The sequence below is a fragment of the Petaurus breviceps genome, unplaced genomic scaffold, assembly GCF_028583685.1.
Source record: "Petaurus breviceps papuanus isolate PSGF00001 unplaced genomic scaffold, PetGlider_PUasm1.0 154, whole genome shotgun sequence".
Taxonomy (NCBI): domain Eukaryota; kingdom Metazoa; phylum Chordata; class Mammalia; order Diprotodontia; family Petauridae; genus Petaurus; species Petaurus breviceps.
Window position 1 is genome coordinate 16,184,780 of NW_027185715.1, and position 27,251 is coordinate 16,212,030.

Sequence of the window (27,251 nt, forward strand, 5' to 3'; positions counted from 1 at the left end):
TCTCTCTCTCTCTCTCTCTCTCTCTCTCTCTCTCTCTCTCTCTCTCACACACACACACACACACACACCTCTCTTTGAATCCTTTCTTTTAAAACTGTGCTCATGCAATACCTTCTACATGAAGCCTCTTTCGATTCTAACAGCAACTAGCACCTCACTCCACCCTTAGAATTTACCATATGGTTATATTACATAGACTTAATTATGTGCCTGTTGTCTCCAATAGAGCATAAACTCCTAGAAGGTAGATTTTTTTTCTCTTTTTTGTTGTTCTATCCCCAGTGGTTGACACATGCTAGATAAGATGCTTGACAAATTCTAGTTGATTGATTTCTAACTCAAAGTCCAGCTCTTTTATCTATGAAGACTGTTCAATTTCTCACAGGGCTTTTGAGATGAAATTAACTTTGAAAATCTTAAAGTGCAAAAATGATTCCTTTAAGTACTAAGACACTACTTCAGGTTTTATTTGGGATTCATAGATAAATAAAGCAGCCATTGCCCTCAAGGAGTGAAATTTTAGTCCCTGTATTTAACTAAAGAAGGGGAAAAAGTATCATTGTAAAGTGTCTCATGTGTACAATTATTCATATATTTTAATAGTATATTTACCTTTCTAATTATGTTATAGTTGGACAAGTTGAAATCTGTTAGCTGACCATAGTATATGTAAATCCACAGTGGAAAGAAGGCTATTCTGAAATACTGTGTCTTAGGTAGCAAAATAAATAAGTTAGCAGGAGTAAACAAATCTAGTATTAAAGGTTTACCATTTAAAACCCACAGTTTTTATCCACAGGCAGTGATTGAGTTGACTGTCAGTTTAATGGCTGAAGGTCTTTAAGTGACATCATCAGTCAGTGGGGTAGCCACACTGAAGATTTGAGAGCTTGTTGGATCTCATACTAAGCATATGAACATGCCAAATATGATTCCTACCTGTGAGTTTACAATCTGATTTTTTTCACCTGTGAGTTTATAATGCTTGTATGATGTTTTTATTTTTAAAGGTGACTAAGGGAAATTTTAATAATACTTCAGTTACTTTTAAAGTTCTATGAGTTGTGATTAAAATGGAGGTCCGGTGATTATTATCTTTTTTACCAAACAATTTCAGGGGTAACATTCTTCATATTGGCACTTTATTTCAGGAATGATAACAAGAAAGAGGGGAACCAGATGCAAAAGAGATGAAATTGTTCATTTGTGATGAAGTAAAATGCAGCTGTGGCTTTTCAGTCATACTAGTAAGTATGGTCAGATACTGTTCCTTCCTATTGGCAGTAAAAATGTCTGAGTTTATAAATAAAAATATATCAAATATTTTTAAAGCAACTCACTTTGCATTATGATACTTGATTTGGCTCCTACCCAAGCTTATATAGAGTATGCTTCCTATAGAGTGTGTTTTGTAATACTAATACTTGCTTCAACATACTTTAGAATCTGTATTTATTTTTGAGGTTTTTCTTGCAATCAGAAGTGACCTGGAAAATAGCAAATTCCATTTGGAGTAAAAGCCAGTGATTATATAATACTGTTTATTAATGTCTACCTTATAGACTTTCCCTATTTATTTGTTATTCCCTATTTAAGCAATGTTTAAATGTGAGCTATAAATAGATAATTCATGGGAGCATAGCTGTCGAGCTAGAAGAAACCTTATAGGTAGATCATATCATTTTATTGATGAGGTGATATGATTTACTTGATGGCACACAGATATCTGAATGTTGTAAAATGACAGCAGTTAATTAGCAATTAGTAGATAAAATACATTTATATTTTATATAGGAAAAAAAGATGGAATCTAATAAGAGGTTAAAATTATGTAGTATAGTCAAAAGATTTGCTATTTAGAAACTAACCTATCCATCTTGTCTACCTGATATTTTCTAGGAAGGAAACCACATCTGATTTCTCAAAAGAGAAGTTTGCAAGGTAAGGAACACGTTCTATTTTCTTTTTTAAAATTTATTTAAATTTATTTAAAATTAAAAATTTATTTTTATTTTTCAGCATCTGCTTTTCTGAGATTTTGAGTTCTAAATTTCCCTCCCCAAGATGGCATGAAATCTGATATAGGCTATACATGTATGATCATATTAAATATATTTCCACATTAGTCATAGGAACATATTTTATAGCAGATAAAGGAAGACATATATTTGACTGCATTTAATTGATACTTAAATTTCAACTTGTCTTTTTTTCTTTTCTCACTTTTTATTAACATCCAAAATGCCTTCTTGATTTTTATTAAATAAGTGTCTGCTGTGTGTCAGGCATTGTGCTAGTAAATGTTAATGCACATATAAAGGTGAGGCAGTTCTTGTTTTTAAGGAGTTTATATTCTATGGGAGGAATATTTATAATGTTTACAAATAAGTAAATACAGGATTTATATAAAGTGATTTGATGGTCAGGTATGTGTATATATGTTGGGGGAAGAAGCAGCTAAAAACTGGGAGAAATCAGAAAAGACCTCTTCAAATAGAAAGCACTGGAGTTGAGCCTTGGAGGAGAGCTTAAGGGTTCCCAGAAGTGAGGAGGGAGAGCATTCTATGCATGGGGGACTTCTTGTTCAAAGGCAGGGAGATGGGAGCTAGAAAGTCACACACAGGGAGTGGCAAGCAGGCCAGTTTGGATGGTGTGTAGAATATATGAGGAGAGCAATATATAATCAGCCTGAAAAGAATGACTAGAGCCAGATTATTTAGAATCTTAAATGCCAAAGAGAACAGCAGGTTTTTTTTTTAATTTTATCATAAAGTCAATGTTTGGAAACCACTGAAGCTGCTTAAATATGGAAGTGACATGGTCAGACCAATGCTTTAGAGAGGGGGGAGATGAAATGAAGGGAGTGCTGTTAGGAGCCTGTTGCAATAAGCTAGGTAAGAGATAATGAGAGCTAGGGTAGTTGTGGTGAGAGTGGAGAGAAAACAGATAGGAGGTGGGATCAAGAGGACTTTGTATCTGATTTGATATATGGGAAGATGAATGAGAGTGAAGAGAGGAGGATGGCTCCAAGATTGTAAATCTGGGTAGTTAGGAGAGTGATAGTGTCCTCTTCAGAAATGGAGAGGTTAAGAGTTACGGACATGTCAGATTTGAGATGTCATATGAAGATGTCCAATAGGTAGTTGTAAATGAAGGATTGTTGCCCAGGAGAGAGCTCAAGTCTGGAAAGTAAAAAAGGAGATGGATTGCTTTTACAGGGAGAAAAAGAACCCTGGGGGCGGCTAGGTGGCACAGTGAATAGAGTCCCTGGAGTCAGGAGGACCTGAGTTCAAACGCGGCCTCAGACACTTAACACAAAAACTAGCCATGTGACTTTGGGCAAGTCACTTAACCCCAATTGCCCTCCAAAAAGCAAAGAAAGAAAGAAAGAAAGAAAGAAAGAAAGAAAGAAAGAAAGAAAGAAAGAAAGAAAGAAAGAAAGAAAGAAAGAAAGAAAGAAAGAAAGAAAGAAAGAAAGAAAGAAAGAAAGAAAGAAAGGAAGGAAGGAAGAAAGAGAGAGACAGAAAGAAAGAGAGAGAGACACAGAGAGAGAGAGAGAGACACAGAGAGAGAGAGAAGGAGGGAACTCTGGCAGAACAATGTCCTGAGAAAGTAGGGAGAAAACAGTTTTAAAAAGTAGAGAGTGGTCAAAATTGTTACATTTTACATTATATAAATGTTACATTTTTCAGAAAGGTCAAGAAGGTTGAGGCTTGAGTGAAGGCCCTTGGATTTAGCAATAAAGAGATAATTTGTTACCTTGGAGAAGAGCAGTTTCAGTGGAGTGGTAATATAGGAAGCTAGGTTTTCGGGGTTTGAGAGGTGAGTGGGATATTTGTGTGTGTGGACTAAGGCTGTGAAAGGAAAGGAGAGACAAAGGACAGTTGTTACAGATAAATTAGCACGTTAAAGTTTTTGCTAAATCAGGAAAGAAACCTTTTGGTTGCTTGCACCCTGATGATTAGAACATGATGAAATATCCATTTAAGAGATAGTTCAAATTATATTTTCTAGTATTTGGATAGCATTTTTAGAATTCATTGGTAATGATTATTTATCTTAAAGATGTTGTTCTAAAAAGAGAACCATATATTCATTTTTTAAAAATTCAAAGCAAAGTGATTTAGTGAAATAGCATAGTTAGAAAAGTAGCACTGAAACATTTCCCCCTATAAAATTGGGACATCCTCTCCTACAAATACACCCACCATCAGTGAGAAGAGAGGACATGTATAGAACACACATATGTGGTAGGATATGACATATCCATATTTAAAAAACAAATCACCATTGGCATGGTTGGCTAAGATGATGGGGGCACAGAGGAGTGTAGCTTAATAACATATACTCCATCAATAATTTAAAAGCTAAAATGACCTCAAACATTTATTAAGTGCCTGCTGTGTTCCAGGAATTGTGCTGGGTTCTAGAAATACTTAAAAAATGAAACAATCTTTACTTGCAAGAAACTTAAATTCCAATTTTAAATAACCAGTACACATATGAAATATATGTGTATATGGGGGAAAGCTTAGGGAAGAAATAAACAGTTGTGTGAGTGTGTGTGTGTGTATGAAACATATGAGAGAGAGTGAGAGCAAGCACATAAATATAAAGAGAATAAATACAAATAAAAATATTCAAGGCAGTTTGGGGAGGAAGGTGCTAGCAATTAGAATCAGGAAAAGTTTCATTTAGAAGGGGGTGTTTGAGCTGCATCTGGAAGGATGGCCCTTGGCCCAGAGTTAGGTGTGTGAGGAACACAGGGGAGGTCATTTTAGTTGAATTACAGTTATGGGTTTCTTGTATAATGAAGCTAGAAAGATATGTTAGGTCCTAGTTGACAAGGGCTTTAGAAGCTAAACAGAGGAGTTTATATTTGATCTTAGAGGCAAAAGGGACCCATGAGTCTTTATTGAGTAGGATTCTGACATAGTCATTTCTGTCCTTAAGGAATATCATGTTAGCAGCAGTGTGTAGGTTGGGCTGCTGTGGTGAGAGACTTGAAGCAGGGAGAGCAATTAAGAGGGCCTTGTAATTGTCTAGGTAAAAGGTGATAAGGACATGAACTAGGGTGATAGTATAACAGAGAGAAGTGATCAGATGTTGTAGAAGTGGAGTCAGTAGGATTTGGTGACTAATTGGGTCTATAGGATGGAGGAGAGTGACTGTTTGGAGAGAGCTGAGATTTTCCTCAAACAGGAAGTGTGGTGGAAGTTTCAAAGAGGGTAACATTTGACCGTTAGCACCAGTAAAGTTAGTTAAAAGAGTGAAGCAAGAGATTAAAAAAGAGCTAAGAGGTCAGGAAGTAGGGGAGGCCAGGTAGCACAGCGCGTAAGAGCACCAGCTCCAGTGTTGGGATGACCTGGAGATCGAATCCCAGGATCAAACTCTTAGCACCCACCCAGACACACCTGGCCGTGTAACCTTGAGCAAGTTACTTAACCCCGATTGCTTAGGGGCGGCCAGGTGGCTCAGCAAGTAAGAGCACTGGCTCCAGTGTCAGGATGACCTGGGGATCAAATCCGGGCTCAGATACTCAGCACCACACCCAGAAATAACTGGCCATGTAACCTTGAGCAAGTTACTTAACCCCAATCGCTTTAAAAAAAAAAAAGAGGTCAGGAAGACCCCAAGATGGAGGAGTTATAGGAAGCAATGGGGCAAGCTTCCTTCCATATAACTATTCAGGCAGATCTGGAAAATAAATCAGACCAAGACCTGATGGGAAAATCCAGAAAAAGTCACAGTGAGTCATTTATCCAGTGTACCATAGCATATTGAGACAGATGGGGATGTCTGTGGAGGCTGGAGATGGGATTGGGCCAGAAGTATTCTAAGATGAAGCCTTAGACCCCTGCCAGGGCACTTCAAGATGGACAGGTATAAATCGGCAGCTTTGTTGTCCACTACCTCAGGGCAAATTGAAAATAGAATGTACCAGTTAACCTCCTAAAGAAATATCAAAATGAACAGTCTCAGGAATGTTATAACTAAAACCCACAGCTTCCATAGATTTAAGGTTTTGTTTTGTTTTTTTAATGTGAGAAGCCAGAAAGAAAGAATTCAAGCTCTAAGGAACCACAGCCTAAGACTTGGCAGCAATTGTCTAAAAGAGAGAATTGGCTTACAGCCAAAAATAAATAATCCTGCAAGTCTCTGTATAACCTTGTAGGAAAATACACTTTTAATCTAATGAAGAACTTTGAAGTATTCCTGATGAAAACACCAGAGCTGAGTAGAAACTTTGAAATGCAAGCACAGTAGTGAAGAGGAACCTTGAAATGGAAATAAATTTGAACAATTTTAGGGGTCTAACTAATGATGAAATGCTTATATTCTATATAGAAAGAAGAGACAATAACCTTTTGAAGTTCTAATGTCTTTCCTTAAGGGTCACAGAGGGAGTTAATTAAGATAAACAAGTTATAGGAATTGTTTTCTTTCAAGTTTATAGTCATAAGTGCAGAAAGAAGAAGAGGGGGAAAAGGAATGTCTCAGGGAAGAAGTTAGAAAGGATTCCAGCTTACTATATCTCATAATTGAGGTGGCCAGAAAAAGAGTATGCAAGCACGGAGGAGAAGAGGTGGGGAGAGCATATATCTCTCATATCTGGACTGTGTGAAGGCAGATAAAACACATGTAGAAGTGTACACACACACGCACACACACTTTGTTGATGGAATACATTGAACTCAACAGGAGCAAATTGGGATAAGAAAAGAGGGAAGTTTAAGATGGAAAATAAAGATAGGTAGGGAATAGTCACAAGCAGAAAAACCTTTCCCTTTGTGTGTGGGGGTGAATTGTAAAGGTGCTAAGAGTCATGAAAGAGGGTGGACCAAGATTGAAGTCTGGACAAAAGAAAGAGTGAAAGTGTGGTCAGCAGGAAGCAGATCTCTTCAGTTATAGATGACTAGTTGTTCATCCCATTCCTTCAGATTTTCTTACATTCTTCCCATTTGAAGAGCCAGGTTGGGGCTAAAGAGAAGAAAATCTATGTGGATATTATAGAGGGAAATACATAACTATCATAACCATGAATGTGAATGGGATGAACTCTTGCAAAAAGTGGAAAAGAACATCCTAAGGAGTTAGAATTCATAGTCTAACAATGTGTTGTTTTATAAGAAATAATTGAATCATAAAGATTCACACAAAGTTAAAATGAGGGACTGGAGTAGAATTTGTTACATGTCAGAGGCGCTCAGAAAAGCAGATGTGGTAATCATGAGTTCAGACAAGGCAATAGTAAAAATAGAAATGGTTAAAAATAAATAGTAAGAAAAAGTCTATTAAACTTAGATACAAAGATAATGAAATACTATCAAGTACTCACTACACATGCACTGTGTAGCATAGCATCTTTTAAGGGAAAAATTAGTTTGTGACAAAGGAGAAAAAAGACTAAAACTGTATTTCAGGATCTCAATGTATCCCTTTTAGTCTCAGATAAATCTAGTAGGGTAGGGGCTGGACATAATTTCAGTGGTATAGAAATCTTCCAGGTGAGGACCTTCCCTTTACCAATGCAGGTTGGCATCTTCTCTGTCATTTATGGCCTCAATAGTAACATTAACTAGCATTTATATAGGATGTTAAGGTTTTTGCAAAGCACTTTACATATTATTGCACTTAATCCTCATAACAACCTAGTGAGGGAGATGCTGTTATCCCCTTTTCATTGATGAGGGAACCTAGTCTGAAAGGGTAAATGACCTGCCCAGGATCACACAGCCAGTAAATTCAGAGACAAGATTTGAATTCGGGTCTCCTTGACTCCAGCATCGACGTTTCACGCATTCTGCTACCTAGCTGCCTCTTAGAGAGCTGCTGAGAAAATGAAAGGCTAATTGACGTGTAAGGGAGAATAGGGACTTGCATCTTTCTAGCTTCAGGATCCACTCATCTACTATACTCTTCTACTTCTGTATCTAATTTTTCTAAAGTTCTGATCCTTTCTTCATTGTTTTTTGGTTAAATTTACCTTAAATTTAGGCTGTCTATTGATTTAAAATTTATTCTAAAATATAGAGAATCCACTGAATTTACCGTAGGACTCTGAATGGAACCTTTAAAAAGTTAGATATAATAGTCATTACTGAATGAGCATAGATAGGAATGCATCTGTTTCAGACAGTCTTCCGTCTGTGTATTTGTATGGCACTCTTAGTATTTAGTTTGACAATATCAAAAACTTTTCTTGTAATTTTATTGATCATTCTTCTATCTGAATGATTGGGCACATCAGTTCAGTTTGTGATAATGGTCCAGCTCCAAGACAGTTTATTGTTTTAAAAATCTCTAGGATATTTTGAGGTCTTTATTCATAGTATGGGGATTTGTTATATCTCAGCCCATAAAATATAATAAGCTTCTGAGGTATAATTCTAGTCACCATGGCATGGCTAAATGTTTACAATTTGCAACATTGTTGTTTTATAGTTTTTCCAATGTCCTTTTACATTATACAGTACTCATTGAGTCTGGGTTTCCTGATGAGAATCTTTCTATAATTTCTGGTAGTAGTGATTTAGTGATCTTGAATTGCGAGCATGAGTCCTTCCATTTTCACAAACAAATCATGACTTAGTTATGTTCTTTTTATGCTTTTTTGTGTACATATATTAATTATATTAATGATTATGTTATATATCATCTAATATTACATAATAATTATGACAAAACTGATATAGATGTTACTTTTTGATTCTGTTTTTGGATCTCATCTGTTTTCATGATCTTTGTCAGGAGGTAAACAATTATTGATTATAGTCTGTATGTACCTGTGGTCCACTGTGAATCTCTTTCAGAGGAGTGATATCTTCTTGATTCAGAAATATTTCCCTGTTTTTTTTTTTACCTGTTTTAATTATTCTCTAATGATTATCATGTCTAATAATGCTTGTCCTTTTGGTAAGAATGTTATTGTTTTGTTTTAAGGGTGGTGGACCCTGTGTTTTGTTAGTATTATATGTTTTTTTGTTAGAATACCTTCCAAAACCGATCCATTTTGTAACTTTACATGTTTAGATTAGTTGGTATTGTGTAGGTGTTGGTAATTTTAAAATATTTTTTCCACATTCAGTTTTGATTTCAAGAGACCATTAAGTCTCAACATAATTAGCATAGCCTTCTTGATATCATTAGGCTTAATATATGTTGAAAGAAAACAATTTATTTGTGGATATCACTTTCATCTACTACTTCAGTGTGTCCTCTCTTCAATCTTGAAGCTTTCATTCTCTGTCTTTCTTGGAGGTGCATAAAGAATCTTAAACTTAAGAATTTTACATGGTTCAAATGACATATTTATAGCACTGAAGAAAGATTTCACAAGTTGAAGTTTTTTTTTTTTTATGGAACCATGTAGATGTGTGTTATGCATATATATCTATTGACCAGTAGGATGTTTTTGTTTCAGCCATTTTTAATTTGAATGCTATACTTCTGTCTTCGATAGATGATAATGGGTTTAAACTCTCTTCCTGAGGAATGTCACATTTTTTATCAATTGTTCTTGACGTGTTATTGGTAGTGTGTTTTAAATAGAGAATAATTTTCTGTGTAGATTTCAAATACTGTAGTGTTCTAGCTGCACTTGGGTCTTATAGCTATACTGGGTCTCATATGTTTGATTGATTATGAAAATGGGTTAAAGGCTTTGTGATCAACAGAAATAGCATAAATGTTTATAGCACTTCCCAGTAGGTTATTGACTAAATTGCCAAATTTTCCTTTGTAACCCTTAGAACTTTTAGGAGGCTCCTCTTTTCTTTTTAGCCAAGTTATTGCTTTCTTTATAAAAAATTCATAGATTTTTTGAGTGATAAAAGCTCTGAATGCTTTGTAAAGTATAAGGTACATAAACATGTAATTCACCTCTATTTGGAGAAGTTTCTGCTGTTTTCAATCTTGAGGTACTAGTTTCATGTTGCCTTTTGGATGGGATCAGGTTTTACAATATGAGAAAAAGCTGGTAAAGTGCTTTGATAGTAGTTTATATCTCATTACTTGAGCCCCAAATTATTGATTATACTTAATTATAGCATTTTATGGTTTTGCAAAGATGTTAGTTTTCACCTCTTTTGACATAACTAACTCTTGTAGTACAAGATTTCTGTTTCTCTTTACTCCAACTTGCATTTTTGTTGTGTTGGGTTTATTGTGACCAGATAGAAGAACAGTAATTTCCCACATCCTATAGAGCCCTCTAAATCACCTCTGACTTCTTCACTTATAGATCTCTTTAGTAAAGTTTTTTGTTGATGTTAAAATTGCTTTGACTGCTCATATTGCCTAAACTTTTGACTTTGACTTTCAGTTGCCAATTAAGGAAATCCAGAATTTTAATTTTGCCTTTGTTTTCTAAAATATTTTTGTGTTTTTAAATTTTCAATTAGACCACATAGCATTCAACTTTTTGTTTATAGCACCCCTAATTTTTATTATCAGAGAATCACTGATCAAGGTTATTTTTCCCAAGGAATCTTGGATAATTTTGGGGACACCTTGCTGTAAAAGAGCTTATGAGGCTTAGATTTGTTCTATCAAATTAAATATTCCTTCCAAATCAACAATAAATCTTGCCCTCTTGTGATACTGGAACATAGGGTGCTACTCAGACCCAGTATGCCATTCAGTGCCATCCCTTCTCTCCCTGCAGCTGTTTTTTTTACACTTAGAATGGTTATATCATACAGAATAGACCAAAGACCAAACCAATGGTATCACCAAAACCCATTTCCATAGCATTTCTGGACTCCTGCCAGGACTTCTTCAGGACCATAGTAGTTTGAGGGCACATGAAGTACTTACATTACCATCACCCAGCTGGCATTCCCTTACTTTGCCATTGTCTACCCCTCACCTTCATTCATTCCATGACATAGATGGTGTTGGACTTTGAGGGAGCTGTGGTTATTATTATTGTGAAAGCATAATAGAAGTATGTTCAATATCCTCTCATAAAATGGAAAGAAGTAATGAGAGGTAAAATCTAAAGAAAGTTTGGTAAGACATCCAACAAAACAAAGTCATCTCAAGGGAAATTGTCAGTAAAAATGAAAGGAATACAAAGAGAAGAAAACTGTAAAAGATTTTGAAAGCATTCTAGCAAATTATTTTCTCCATTAAAGATCCTACCAACACAGTCTTGAATGTACTTATAGAGAAATCAGAAATGGCACTATAGAGAATAAAAATGAGAAAAACTGCCAGATTCAGCCAAGTATTATAAAGACAAGTACTAGAGCTAATAGCAATTGTTAGGGATTTGAGGGACTGATGCACAGAATCTGAAAGAGCAGGAGATAAAGCTGTGGACAAAATCTTGGACCCTTTTAACACAAGACAAAAGTGTCCAAGTGACTACTATACCTACCAGTGTGTGTGTGTGTGTGTGTGTGTGTGTGTGTATGTTTTCCCATCTATAAAAAATATTTCAGAGTCATCTGTACCTGAATTGAGGACATCTTCAATGAAGGTATTAGTAGTCATTCAGCAAGAATTTATTAAGCACTTATGTACTAGACTTTCACAGGCAATATTCAACACTGAACCACATCTTTTGTTTTTCACAGTCAACTGAAAAATGTAACAAATATAAGATGATTCTGGCATTTTTCCTTATTTTTTACAATAATGAAAAAAATGTATGATTTGGTAGAGCAAAACAGAGCCTCATAGGCTATTTTACAGCAAGGAGTCCACAACATCATCTAAGATTCCTTGGAAAAAATAGCCCTGTTCAGTGATCCTTTAATAATAAAAATTAGAGGCTCCACAAAACAAGGAAATATATGCTTATCACTGTCATTGAGGAGATGTAAAGCTGAATACAGCTCAGATAGGGATTTCCTGTGTCTGGTGAGATCCTCAAGGTCTTCTTGTTGCAGATGATTTTGTGTCAGCTACATCAAACCCCAAAGAGAATCCTGAAAGAGATTTATAATCACTAAGAAATTTGTCTTGTACATCCACACAGAAAAGGAATGGATGAAAACCGTCTGTTGCTTAGATTTCAACTTGTATTTGGATGTAAATCTATAGAGTTAATCCACTAGGAGTATATCTGTTACATAAAGTACAGATGGATAGCTAATGGGTTCAGAGTTGAACAGGAAGATGAGAGGGTTGGATTGCTTTCAGAAAAGTGCAAAGCTCTTTAACTGACCCTAATTTCTCATGAAAGCAAAAGCCTATTTTTTCAATGCTAACTTTTTTTTTTTTTTTTTGCCTTTTGGAGGGCAATTAGGTTAAGTAACTTGCCTAAGGTTACACGGCTAGTTTTTTTGTGTGGGTGTTAAGTATCTGAGGCCGAACCAAACTCGGGTCCTCCTGACTCTGGGGCCAGTGCTTTACTCACTGCACCACCTGGCCGCTCCTCAATACTAACATTTTACAAGTTGTTATATGGCAGTGGGACATGGAGCACTATTGCCTCTGAAGATTAAATACCACACAGAGGAGAGGGGCATGGCAGGTGGGAGTGGGCAACAACATATAACTAACAAGGCACTCTGAAGAAAAATAGGAGTAAAAATTGTCATCAGGAAACTATATGACAGTAGGAGAAGATGGTTTGTCACATTGGCAAGAGCAAGGGGAGAAAGTTGACCAGCCACAGTGTGCCCTCATGCAGTCAGTAGAAAGTAAGAACGCCCTCTAAGATGTTATGTGGACACTCTACCCCCCCACCCCACCTTGCCATGGTGAACTTGGGGAGGGTGTGGAACAGCATTACACAGCGGGACAGCCTGGGATGCATTCTGATCTGTATCCTTGGAGGGAATGCCAGAATCATTGAGATCACGAATCCTTTTGAGTATTTGAAACCATTTTGAAAGAAGTGTTTATAATGAGTAGAAAATTTGCAAAGTGATTAAGTAAAAATTCTGTGAAATACTTAGGGACTTGCTATTATAATTTGCTAAAACTTCTCTAGAATAAGCTAATAATTTGATTCTTATTTGGCTTTTACCTTATGCTATTTGTTAGATAATTTAAATTTGGAGTACAATTTGTCAAAGATTTCTCTTGTACATAGATATCTGATGAAGCAGAGGAATGTATTTTTACTGGCTAAGCCTGTGGATTGGGAATTATTGAACTTTCGACTTTTAGACATGTTTTCAGTGTTGAGAAATTTGTTGCTTGACAGGAACAGGCTCATTAGCCATAGATGTGATTTCTTAGGATGTTTTAGAATTTAAAGTTTTATTTTTTTTTAATCTTTGGGTAAAGTTATTCTTTTGGTAGTTGTAGGACTTTTTAAAAAATGCAGTGATTTTAGCTTTCTTTTTGTTTCACTTTATATAATTTTCCAGAGTACTGGAATTAAGCTAGCTTAATTTTATTCTAGTCAGCCCTTTGCTTTAGATTTTTCAAAACAAGCTCAGAATAGGTTGAAACTCTACACAAATTGCTGCCACAGGACAAAAGTGCTGATCAAGTTAAATCAACCCCTGTAATGTGTATTGAAAAGAAAACCTCTCCTCTCTACCCCCCAATTTGAAGAACAAGCATTTTAGTTGCCAACCAGAGCTGACTTTAAATGGACCAGCTGTCTGTATTAGGAGGATAGGGTTGCTAGGGTTACCATGGCTGTTTGAAGAAGAATGCAGCTGAGATGGCAAGTTCTTGATGTGTGAGCTGAGGGAAGGAATTTAGTGTGATCATGCATCAGCCTTCCTAATCACATGCTCCCAGAGTGCTGTGTGGGCGGCATGTAAAAACTACAAGTCTGCACTGGGGCTTGTGTGTGGTTACAATAATTTTGTTTTTTGTGGGAGCCAGAGGGTTTATAGTTTAAATCGAAAATGCCAAAGTTGTGTGAGTGGTTTTTGTTTTTAAAGGATCTTTCTGAAATATAAAAATTTGAACTAAATTTATCATTGTTCATAATGGTCAAATAAATCATTATTTTAAAAAAGTATACCCTTGTTAATTTTGTTATGATATAACATTATTCCTCCAGTTTTTTTCCCTCATGGTCACTCAGCCTTGTTAACATTTCCCTGCATTTCCTGAAGAAAGCGTGTTTTCCACGTAATACACACAATCCTACTTAAATACATAGACACAAAGTTATATTGGGCAAGGTTCTGAAAGAAGTGGAGTTAGTCTGTGCCATTTCTTCTTTTGAAATCTCTCCTTTCCCAAGGAGATCTTATCTCAGAAAGGTATATTGGGTTTTTTTTCCCCTGAAGCCTCCAAGTAGAGATCTGGCATCACATCTGAGAAATAAATGGCTCATTCGGTGAAACGAACTTCATTAAGAGAAAGGTAGAGAAGGTACAAATCATTTTATGCATGTGAAACATTATTTAGTTTTTTTACCATAGACTTAATTTCCAGTTTGGAAAATAGCTGTTTACACATTATTTTATCTATATTTGATCCTTTTTCTTTTCCAAAATTCAATAATGCTTTGATGATCATGTATGAGACGTTAATTGACTTTAGGATACATATGAAATAAATGTTTTGAACATTGGCAACAATGCCTTTCACTAAAATGAAATTGATTCCACAGAAAGCAAAGAGGTTCGCTATCATAGTTTTGATTTTTTTAATCTAATTTTTGACCTTTATGGCTTCATTATTATCCCAATTATTTAACATTTTGTTAAGCATCAAGATTAATTTGGTTTTTTTTCAGTTTGGCATTATTAATAATTAAGCATTTAATTAAGCATTAATTATTATTAAGCATTAATATTAATATTAAGCATAATTAAGCATTAAGTGCCTACTATGTGCCAGGCCCTGTGCTAAGCCCTTGAGATACAAAGAATGGCAAAAGCAGTCCCTGTTCTCAAGGAGCTCATGGTCTGCTCAAGGAGATAATATGAAAGCAAATTATTTACAAACAAGATATATGCAGAGTAAGTTATATACAATCTCAGATAGAAAGCACGAAGTTAGATTAAATTGAGGATGTCTTCTGTTGTTTTTAGTGGCTTTCATTGAACTTAGCTATGCTAGAAATAGTTGCAGTTATAATTGCAATGAGTGAGAGATACATTTCCAAGAAACACTTGATACAAAAAGAAATGATATATCCAGATTGTTTTAAACTGGTGATACTTAGAAATCATGGAACAGGAATTAGCAGATTGGTACCTAGGTGTCACAATGGGTAGAACGCTGGATTTGAAGTCAGGAAGACCCGGGTTAAAATTCCACCTCAGACATGTAACTAGCTGTCTGATCCTGGGCTAATCATTTAACCTCTGTGAGTCTCAGTTTCTTTATAAAAGGGGAGGTGTTAATAGTACCTGTCTTAGGGGACCAAATGAGACAACTTGTAAAGCACTTCGCAAATCTTAAAGCGCTATATAAGTAGGAATAATCAGCATTTTATGATTTGCAAAGCTTTGCATCGTTCTCATTATTTTTATTTTAGGTTAATTCTTTTGATATCTGTGCCATTAAAAAGTTATTACCTATGGGAGCTGGCCCCATTTCCTTTCCCTCACCCCCCAATTGCACATTTCTTAGGCCTATGTTAATATAGGCTCCTCAATTTGCAAAGCAGGTGTTCACAAAGTTTATAGGAAAGTCAAAGCTGATAAATACCTGGTCCTTTTCAGAACCAGGGAAAACAAATTCAGACACTTGGCCTTTAATATGAAAAGAAATGGTCATTTGGGGTTTTAATCATCAGATTGCACAGTTAAGAAAGACTTGATAGTGTTTCTTTTATCCATAGGCTAGGAAATTTGTTTGAAAGTGAAACGAAACTGCCTATTCTAAATATTAGCCACGGCCCCTTCTTACCTTTGTCAACCTTGTGTCACTTCTGCAGTGCCTGTGCACAGTGTCCCCATGTCCCTCAGATGCAGTTTATTTGGATTTGATGTTATATATGTGAGTCTCCAAAAGTTGCATGTTTATTATGTCAATGTAATTGTTACGTATTTATTACTTTGAAGATTGCCATGATCATTCCTCAGTTTAAGAATTGTAAATACGATTTTGGACATGGCTGATGTAGGAATTTGTTTCATTTGATCAAGCAATTTTGTTATCAGATGGTTTTTAATGGGTGTTGGAAAGGCGAAGGGGACTAAGGATAGGGTTATCTTCCCTCTCCCCCCCACCCCTTTCCCAAAGGAGCAAAGAACAGAAGGAAGGCCTGAAGAAATCACACACAAGCAAGAAAGTTTCTAAAGTTACATGTTAAATTTATTATACACTTTAAAAGAAAACAAAGCTCTTCATAGCAGAGTATAATTGTTTCAACATACAATCCTCCCCTTCTGTCCTTTAATATATAAAGAATTGTTCATATTATTTAGTATATTAAATTAAGATTTTTTTGTCTTTATTAATTTGTTTACTTTTAGTTTACAAGATTCGTTACCACAATTCCTTGAGTTTCAAATTTTCTCTCCTTCCTCCCTCCCCCTCCATGGCGTAATACAATCAAGTATAGTATCTGCAAATACTTTCACATTAGGCATTTGTCAGGTTATAAAGAAGGGTTGTATCAGATGAAATGAAGAATGGGAAAGAGGAAACAAAACCAAACAAGAAAACGAAAAAGGGCAGGTACTTTGCTTCAATCTGGGTTCAATCTCAGTTCTTTCTCTGGATGTAAACATCTCTCTCCATCATGAGTCTTTTGGGGTTGACTTATGACTCTGGATTGCTGAGAAGAGTCCAGTTTATCAGAGTTGGTCATCACACACATGTTGTGTCTCTAATTATGTACAAATTCCTCCTGGCTCTACTCTTCTCACTCAGCATCAGTTCATATAAGCCTCTCCAGGAAAATATGAAGGCCATCTGCTCCTCCTTTCTCATTGCACAGTAGTATTCCATAACATGCATATACCACAACTTGTTCAGCTATTCCCCAATTGATGGGCACTCCCTTGATTTCCAGTTCTTTGCCACCACAAAAAGAGCTGCTATAAACATTTTTGCACATATGGATCTTTTTCCACTTCTATGATCTCTTTGGGATAAAACCCTAGAAGTGGTATTGCTGGGTCAAAGGGTATGAAATTATTTATAGCCCTTTGGGCAGAATTCCAGATTGCTCTCCAGAATGGTTGGATCAGTTCACAATTCCACCAGCAATGTGTTAGTGTTCCAATTTGTCCACATCCTCTCCAGCATTTGTCATTTTCCTGTTTTGTCATCTTAGCCAATCTGACTGGCGAGAAACGGTACCTCAGTTCTTTTGATTTGCATTTCTCTAATCAATAGTGATTTAGAGGATTTTTTCTTATGTTTATAAATATCTTTAATTTCTTCCTTTGTAAACTTCCTCTGTAAATTGACCATTTATCAATTGGGGAATGACTTGTATTCTTGTATATTTGACTCAATTCTCTGTATATTTTAGAAATGAGTCCTTTATCAGTGACATAGATTGTAAAAATTCTCTCCCAATTTTCCACTTCCCTCTTAATCCTGGTTACATTGGCTTTGTTTCTACAGAAGCTTTTCAATTTAATGTAATCAAAATTATTCATATTGCATTTTATAATGCTCTCTAATTCTTGTTTGTTCATAAAATCTTCCCTTCTCCACAAATCTGACAGGTAAACTATTCCTTGCTTTCCGAGATTGCTCACAGTATCAGCCTTTATACCTAGATCATGCACCCATTTAGACTTGATTTTGGTATGTGGTGTTAGATAACGGTCTATGCCCAGTTTCTGCAATACTATATTCCAGTTTTCCCAGCAGTTTTTGTCAAATAGTGAGTTTTTATCCCCAAAACTGGGGTCTTTGGGTTTATCAAGCAGTAGATTACTATAGTCATTGATTGCTGAGTCTCGGGTGCCTAATCTATTCCACTGATCCACTATTCTATTCCTCAGCCAGTACCAAGTAATTTTGAGGACTGCTGTTTTATAGTACAGATTAAAATCTGGTATAGCTAGTCCACAATCCCTAGCATTTCTTTTCATTAATTTCTGGACCTTTTGTTCTTACAAATGAATTTTGTTACTATTTGTTCTCTCTCTATAAGGTAGTTTTTTTTGGTAAACTGATTGGTATCACCCTAAATATATAATTTAATTCAGGTAAAGTTGTCATTTTTATTATATTAGCTCGACCCAGCCACGAGCAATTGATGTCTTTCCAGCTAGTTAGATCTGACTTTATTTGTGTGAAAAGTGTTTTGTAGTTGTGAAGATTTTTTTTTTTTTTAAGAAAAAGAATGTTGTGGAAATTTGCTTTACAAAAGCTGTTGCTTTGCCCCTAATACCATCCACCCACTTCTCATTATAGGGAAGCATTTCTCATTACCTCTCCTCTCCTCCCATCCCCTCTCCTCCCCTCCCCTCCCCTCCCCTCTCCTCTCCTCTCCTCTCCATGATTGCTTGTCCCAACCTTTCTTCTGACCTTCAATCTTGCATCTCCAACTGCTTTTCAGACATCTCAAACTGGATATCCAGTAGATATCTTAAACTAAATAAGCCTCAAATGGAACTCATTATCTTTTCCCCAAAACCCTCTCCTTCTATCTCCCTTATTACTGTAGAGGGCAACACCTCTCCTCCTAGTTCATCAGGCTAGAACTCTAGGAATTATTCTCAACTCCCCTATGTCTCTCATCGGTACACCTTTTATCCAGTCTGTTGCCAAGGTCTGTTGATTTCACCTTTGCAACATCTGTCATAGACTTCCCTTTCTTTCCTCTGATACTGCTACCACAATAATGCAGACCTTTATCACCTTGCACCTGAACTATTGTAATAGCTGCTGGTGGGTCTGTCTTCATCAGGTCTTTCCCCATGCTAATCCATCCTCCATTAAGGTGCCAAAGTGATTTTTCTACAGCACAAATCTGACTCCCCCTATCCAACTTCAGTGACCCCTTATCCCCTCCAGGATCAAATATAAAGTCGCCTGTTTGGTGTTCAGAGCCCTTCATAACCTAGCCCCTTTCTGCTCCTCTTATACCTTCTCAACACGAACTCTCCATCTCCAATCCAGTGACACTGGCCTCCTTGCTTTTTCATGAACAAGACACTTCATCTTGCCTCACCAAGCATTTTTTTTTTTTTGGCTCTTCCCCATGCCAGGAACACTGAATTTTTAAATCCAGCAAGGTGTTATAAACAGTTATTCTTGGTCTTTGAATGGAAATTCATTATGCCCTTGTCCAAAGACTATTAAATGGTAACAAAGAGGCTTTAAAAGCTGCATTCAGTGATAGGAAGGAAAGCAGCAAAGGGTGCAACAATGATTCAGAAAAAGTAGTTGGAAGTAGATCTGGACATGTGTAAGGATCTCAGAGATGTTGCTCCCTGAAGAAGGAAACTCCTTGTGCTTCGTCATTCTGCAGTGCTGATATTGCATCTTAGGAGTCGAACTAAGGTTCTGGAATCTTTGAGTATTATAATTTTGTAAACTCTTAGATTCACCGGTACTAACACCTTCCCTTCTGTCACAATAAACCACACGTCTGACTAGGTCCTTCTTTACTTGAACTCCAGTGGCTTCTGATTATCTCTGAGGTCCAATTTAAGCTCCTCTTCTTGGCATAGTATGCCTTTTATTTCCATCTAGGTTATCTATTAGGCCCCTTCACACATTCTGCATTGGAGATAGCAGTGTTTTGCTGTCCATGAACTACCATTTTGGAATGAGCAGCCTTCCTGTCCCCCCCCCTCCCCCCCATTGCAGCATAACTAGAACAAATCAGAGATTGCTCATATACAAAAAGGGAAATCTGAAAAGCCATTCTGGAAGCTACGACACAACTGCCCCATTACAGTGCAACTTGGGAGGCCTGCAGGATCCTACTCCCATATCTGCTGGCTCTAAAAACAACTTCATAAATCTTTTGGACATATATGTCTTATGTTTGAGTTTCCTTTTCCCTTTCCTACTACAGACACAGGGCGATCACATTTTGTGCCAGTTGGCGCTATCGTTTCTTCCTGATTCCTGTTGGCCAAGTCCAAAGATCTTTTCTCAGTTCTCATCCTTCTTGATTTCTTTATAAGCTCTGACATGTTGACCATACTTTCTTCCTGGATTTGCTTCTCTGGGTTTTCATGACACTGGTTTCTCTTGGTTCTTTTCTGTCAGTCTGGCTATTCCTTAGTCTCTTTTCCTGGATCATCATTTGTTATAGTGGGGGCATAGCTCAGGCCAGTCTGATAGTTCATTCTTGAGATTTGAATAACATGAAACATCTGTATGCCATCTAGCAGTTGACCCAGAGAGGTTTAGAGGAGGGAAGGCAGTAAGCATTTATGTAACACCTGCTGTGAACTAGGCACTGTGCTAAACACTTGACATGTATCTAATTTGATCTTTAAAACACTGTGAGGTAAGTGCTGTAATTTTACCCATTTTATGTTTGAGGAAACTGAGGCACTGGAGGAACAAAGGAGATGCATTTGTCATCAGATAAAAGTATTAAAATGTGTAGGAGAAGTCCTGTCTCCTGTTTTTAAAGTCAAACTAATGAAAATCTTATTAAAATTGCTGCAGTGAATTGCCTTAGTTTACACCAACTGTTGACCATTCTCCGAGTATACTCCTACCTTGTAGGGTACCTAGCTTCCTTCAAGGCTCAAATAAAATAACACCTTCTATTTATAAAGCCTTTCCTAATTCCCATTCCCAGTTCCCCTTCAGGTTCCTTCCCCTCCCCCATTCCCTTGCATTGGCTTTATATGTATTTTATATATACTTTTGTATATATGTGTTTTCTTGCTATAGAATGTAAGTTCTTTGAAGCTGACTCATTTTTTTTCTTTTATATCCCTTGTACTTAAAGTAGATGTTTTAATACATGCCTGTGAATTGATTTATATATTATTTAGATTCATAATCTGTGTGACCAAACATGGGTTGACTACTTAACTATACTTAAAAAGGAGTAAGGTCAAGAATACCAAGTTTTTATCAGACAGCATTCATCCAAGACAGTCATCTATCTCTTCTTTTTATACTTGATAGGGAATGAACCTCAACTCCTGTCTTTGTATTCACGTTGCTTATTGTGATAAGTAGTTTGCTTAATAGCTAACTGTACGGTGTCAGATGGTGAGCACTGAAGGAATGGCAGTGTCAGTGAGAGCTACCAATCCATGGAGAACGCCAAGTAAAGAGAGTTACAACTTTGGGGTTATTGTGGTGACCAGTTCTGGCAAGTCCACACAATAGACTGGCTTTTGACTCAGGATACACTGAAAAGGCTGAGGATATATACATACGTGTAGATGGATAAGAAGTCTTGGAGTGACAAATTGTAAATTGCAGAAACTTTGACTGTACAGATTATGGTGTATAAACATAATAGAATATCGTTGTACCATAAGAAATGACAATTTAAAGAAACCTTGGGAGATTTGCACAAATTGTTGCAGTGTGAAAAAATGAACATATTTAGAAGAATGGGGATTTATACAGTGATTACAGCAATGCAAAGAAAAACAACTTTCAAAGACTTAATAATTCTGATCTTGGAAATGACCAAACCATCTGTCCAAAGTACTCAAGATGAAGCATAATTCTTATCTCTTGACAAAGAGGTGATATATTCAAGGTACAAAATAACACATACATTTTGGGTTTATTCAATATGTGGATCAGTTTTTTGAGACTGTGATAACTAGTTTACAAAATGGCTTTTTTCCCCTTCTGGTCGAAGGTTGAGGGCGAGGGCATAGGGAAAGGCTATAGCAAAACAAACAACAGGACATTGAAAGAAATGAACAAAAAAGGACATTCAGAGGGAAACAAATAAGTAGGATAACTTTGAAATTAATTTAACTTTTTTTAAAAAAGAAACTGTGATGGAGATTTTTATTTTCATGTGCAATCCTGTTTTCTTTGTATATACAAATGTTTAAACAAGATGTTTGTCAAGTTCAGAATAATAAAACATAAAGTTGCAATATTAAAAACTCAAAATATTAGCCTGACCATTTTTTTCCAAAGCAGCCTGTGAAATTTATGCAGTTATGTTACACAGGCCAGTTTATACCTTCTTCTTCTGATTTATTCACAGATTAGGGGAGGTGGAAAATGGGCCTACCTTTTTCATTTCCTAGATATCTAATCTATAATTAGTCCAAAGAATAAAACAGAAGATAATTACTTGTAATATGTAATTTTCTCTTTCAAATTTCTAAAAAAAACTTTTGATAGCTTTTGAAAGATAAATATCCTCTTCATTTCTAAATATGTACCTTTCCCCGTGAGCATTCCTTGAAAAAAAAAAATTTAAAAGGCAGATAAAATAAAGCTGCATAATTAACTTACATTACCCAAGCCTGATGGTATATGCAATATTCTTTGTCTTCTAACCCCACCCCTAACTCCCCACCACCACCTCTGCAGAGAAAGAAGGGAGATAACCTTTCCTTATTTCTTTAGGGCTATGCTTAGTTATTGTAATTAAACAATGTTCATTTTCATTCTTTTATTTTTTTTTCTTTTATACTTCCATTGCCATTGTTTTCCTGGTGCTGCTTCACTTTGAATCAGTTCATGTTCCTATCCTTTTCTGACTTTTTCATATCCTTCTCCATCTCTTCCTATTCGTATTACTTCCCATTACTATAATCAGTCACAGTCAGACACACTGTACCTTGACGCCAACATAGTAATGTCACTTTGGGCCTCTTTGAGAATGAAGGACAACAACCAGCTTCCTAGGGATGTCCACATAAATGATGAGGTTAGTGTACACATTGCCAGAGCCAGCTCAGTGTTTGGGAGGCTCTGAAGGAAAGTGGGAGAGAAGAGATATTAGACTGATCACCAGACTGAAGGTCTACAGAGCCATTGTGCTGACCTTATTATTGTATGCCTGTGAAACCTAGACAATCTTCCAGTGCCAGGAAACTGAATGGTTTCCATTTGAATTGTCTCAGGAAGATTCTGAAGATCACCTGGCAAGACAGAGATCTAGACACTGAGGTCCTTTCTTAAGCTGAACTACCAGGCATTCAAAGTCTGCTGGAGAGAGCATAGCTTCAGTGGACTGACCGCGTTGTGTGAATGCCAAATGTGTTTGCCTAAAAGACTATTTTATGGAGAACTTACACAAGGCAAGTGCTCACCTGGGAGGCCAGAAGAGATACAAGGACACTCTTAAGGTCTCTGAAGAACTTTGAACATTGACTGTGTGACATGAGAGACACTGGCAAAAGACTGCTCAGCTTGGCATGCTCACATCAAAGAAGGCACTGTGCTCTTTGAGTGAAGCAGAATTGCAGTAGCTCAAAAGAAATGTGAGATGCACAAATTTAGAGGCATCTCCACTCCAGATGTTTATATGGACTCTTTGTGCCAGACCCGTGGTAGTCTTCCAAGCTTCTGTTGGTCTGATCAGCCACAGTCGGAGACACTCTACCTTGACCCCAACATAGTGATGTCATTTTGGTCCTCTTAGAGAACAAAGGACAACAACCAAATTATACTTCTTAGGATTAGTAAAATTCCACTACATTCATAAACTACACTTTATTCTCCAATTTATAAACATCTACTTTTGTTTCCAGTGTTTTTTGCTATCACAAAAAGTGCTACTGTAAACATTTTGGTGTATATGCTACCTTTATTTCTGCCTTAAATCTCTTTTGGGTATATGTTTAGCATTGGGATCTTTTAGTCAAAGGATATGGATGTTTTTCTCTTTTTAAATATCTCAAATTACCTTCCAAAATGTTTGAATTGCTTCATCGTTCCACTAAGAGTATTAGTGTGCCTGTCTTTTCATTGCCCCTTCATCATCAACTATTGTCATTTTTTGTCTTCATTGACAATTTTCTGTGTTTCAGGTGAAACCTCAAGAGTTGTAACACATTTCTCTTACTATTAGTAATGTGTAGGCAGCCCTTCATATGGTTCTTAATAGTTTGGAATTCTTTTGGGAATCCGTTCATATGCTGTGATCATTTATCCATTGGGAATTGCTTATGTATTTGTTAGTGTAGCACTGTTTACCTAGACAGTAATGAATTCAATTGCTTAAGTAGTTCTGCCAATTCACAGGTAAGACTTTCTTTAATACTTGGCCAGTCAAGATACGCAGTAAAAAGTGATTTTATTTTTCACTCATTCCAGTGACATTGCCATTTTTCAAAATATTTTTTAGAACATTACTTTTGGAATTGCTTTCAGAACCAATCCACGGTCTATACAAGAAAACCAGTTCTGCTACATTCCACTACAGAGTCAAACCCTGCTTTTGAGCCCAAGTTGTATTAATCATCATATAATCAACTTCACTTCCCCTCTACTGCTCCTACCCTCCTTCTCCTTCCCCATTACTTACCTAGTTTGGCTCCAAATGATTTTTGACTCTTTCAGAAACTGAGTGATGTGAAAATTTTGGTTGAGGATATTCAGACCAATGCTCTATATATTCTAAAGGGTACTCCAAAAAAAAAGGAAATGCAAATTGCCTTGAGAGAAATAGCATCTTTGGAATTAGTGTATAGTCTTCCAAGGTCTCTACTTTGAAAGTGGACCCATTCCTTTGTATAAATTCATTCTGATGTAATCTATTGCAACAGTAAATTGACCAAGTGTTTTTGTTCTACACTTTTGCACATAAACATTATTCCTTGTTTAATTGAGAGATTTCTTTTGGTTGAATCTTTAAGGGCAAGGTGTTGAAATAATGTATGGCTGAAACTTTTCAGATCCCTATGACATGAAGCAGTCAGATATAGGTGACTGATTTTGAGCAAAAGTGTTATATTATGCAACCTTCAAAGTTAAAAATAAAAACGTAAATCATTGAGTGATAAGTTCAGAGATCCAGTACAGAAAGGGACCTAGGACCAGCAGGAATTTCTGGATCCAGCAACAATTTGGAATAGCTTTAGAAAGCAATGTAGATTTCATAGCTTGGGAGCATGCCACTTTTATTGGATGGAACTCTTTTCCCTGTTGGTTTATTAGCATAAGCAGCAACACAGCATATATATGTGTCTTTTATGGGAAGGAGCACCTATTGTCCATCAGTCTTTGCAAATAAACCTCTTTCCAGTGCTACCATGGAAACATTTTCACAGAATCCCAGATTTGGGTTCATTTTTATTATGGAAAAGTAAAAGTTCTTTCTACCAAATAGTTAAAAGTTCAGGGTGGAGAAAATAATGCCCGGTCTTCTCTCAGCAGCCACTTTCAGCTTCTTTACTCTTACCAGCAGTAAAGAAAAATGGACCACATCAGTAACCAGATCATAATTTAAAAATCCAAATAAGTCATTTGAATATTCATTTGTTCATACTCAGAAATTGTATGAGTAAGCCTGTTGCTATTTTTCAACAATATACAACCTGTGAATTGCTAATAACAATCCTAATCAATCTTTTAAATAGTTGGAGGAGGTATTTTCATTGCTTGTCATTTTTTAGACTTGAATTTGATTCATCAAATTTGATTAATTGGAGGTTAATTTGTTTGAATCAAGTATATTTCAACAAATATTAAGGATTATGTTCCAATGTACTGTACTACGTTGTAGGATATAAAGATTGATGTAACATACCTGCATTCTCAAAGGAGCTTCTGCTCTAATGGGAGAGATTCACCCACAAATAATTTAGTTACAGTTGAGTGTGAGATTAGCACAAAGGAGAATTCAAAGCAGTATGAGAAATTTGAAGAAGGAATGATCTTTCCTGTTTGGGGAGGAAGTGAAGGGAGAATTGAAATAACATTATGGAAATCTCTATGGAAGTGTTGGCACCTAAGTTCAGCCTTGATGGAAAAAAAATACTTCAACAGACTGAGTTGGGGGTCAGCATGGGATAAGGAGAGTAAATTTTATTTTCAGCGTAGGAGAGGATGTGATCAAAGACTTGGCAGATGGCAGGACGAGAAAGCAAAAGTGGGGAACCTGGCCTCAAGGCCACATATGGCCCTCTAGGCCCTCAAGTGGGGCCCTTTGACTGAATCAAAACTTCACAGAACAAATCCCCTTAATAAAAGGATTTCTTCTGAAAAACTTGGAATCAAGTCAAAAGGCCCAAGGACCTCCAAGGCCACATGTATTCTCAAGGCTGTATTTTTCCCACCCCTGGATAGGGCATGAACAGTAGTACAGGTTTGGGTATAATGTAGAATATTTGAAGGTAAATAGTGTGAAGTAGACCTGGAAAAGATAGGGTGGAGCCAGATTGTGAGGGGCTTTGAATGCTAGGATCAGACTAGATCAGATATAGTTTTCAGTAGATAATGGAAAGCAATTGAAAGTTTTCAGAGAGAGAAAAATGATGTGGTTTGAGGCATTTGGAAGATTATTTGAGGGACAACATGAAGGGTAGATTGTAGAAGAAGCCTTATACTAGAGACAGGGAAATAAAACTGATGCAAGAATAGGAGAGCCTAGGGGCAGCTAGGTGGTTTAGTGAATAGAGCACCGGCCCTGGAGTCAAGAGGACCTGAGTTCAAATTCGGCCTCGAACACTTAATGCAAAAACTAGCCTTATGACATTTGTCAAGTCACTTAACCCCAATTGCCCTCCAAACAGAAAAAAAAAAATAGGAGAGCCTAAGCAAGGGTTTTTGTAATGAAAGCTAAAAAGTGGGGGTGGAGGGGAGATATATTGGATGTGGAGGATGAAGAAAAAAGATGAAGATTCAGTCAAAAGAAAGAATGGAAGGAGTGGAATACAATTATGGGGAAAAGATGCTTTGGTTTCCAGCAGGTTAAGTTCATTTGTGAGGACTCCAGATGGTGATATCTAGTCGGCGATTGGTAACAAGGCAATTGAGTTCTAGGAGAATTTAAAAGCTTATTACAGTAGTTATCTTCTTTTGGTGACATTGGAACATGTTGGAAATAAATTGCTAAATATACTTATTCAAAATATCAATGTAATGTTAGTTTGAATAGCCTCTTAGGCAGACACTGTTACTGATCCAATGAGACAAGATATGTAGAACACTTTGCAAGACTTAAAGTGCTATATCAATGTTAGTTATTATTATAACAGTGTGAAATAGGGAGTAGAATCTTGGGAGAAGGACAGTTTAACTGTCTTCTGGATTCAGTTAACTGTCATGTGGAGGGACTGTGTGAATCATAGAAAGGGCTTAGAGAATGTCCTTAAAATACTGAGTGAGTTAACTAACTGTCGAAGAGAAAGAACTTGAGACATTTAATTCTTGTTTCCTGAATTCTTCAAGAATGACTCAAGAATTGCTGAGAAACCTGAGTTACCACCATAAGAGAACTATATTTCTAAAGTTAAGGAAGAATCAGTGGTTGCATAGGTGAGAGTATTTTATTCCATATCTCT

At 36.5% G+C, this 27,251-nt stretch overlaps 1 protein-coding gene across 3 annotated transcripts in view; it reads left to right on the plus strand.

The window, feature by feature from the left end:
- The window catches only part of FRS2 (fibroblast growth factor receptor substrate 2), a 122,087-nt gene that overhangs the window by 52,955 nt on the left and 41,881 nt on the right, over window positions 1–27,251 (plus strand). For all 3 annotated transcript variants that reach the window (XM_069081253.1, XM_069081246.1, XM_069081261.1), the window contains exons 2-3: window positions 1,152–1,247; window positions 1,900–1,941. Coding sequence is in view for 2 of the 3 variants with exons in the window: in XM_069081246.1 (XP_068937347.1) it covers window positions 1,220–1,247; window positions 1,900–1,941 (70 nt within the window). In the remaining variant the exon portion in view is untranslated. The remainder of the gene's footprint in view (window positions 1–1,151; window positions 1,248–1,899; window positions 1,942–27,251) is intronic.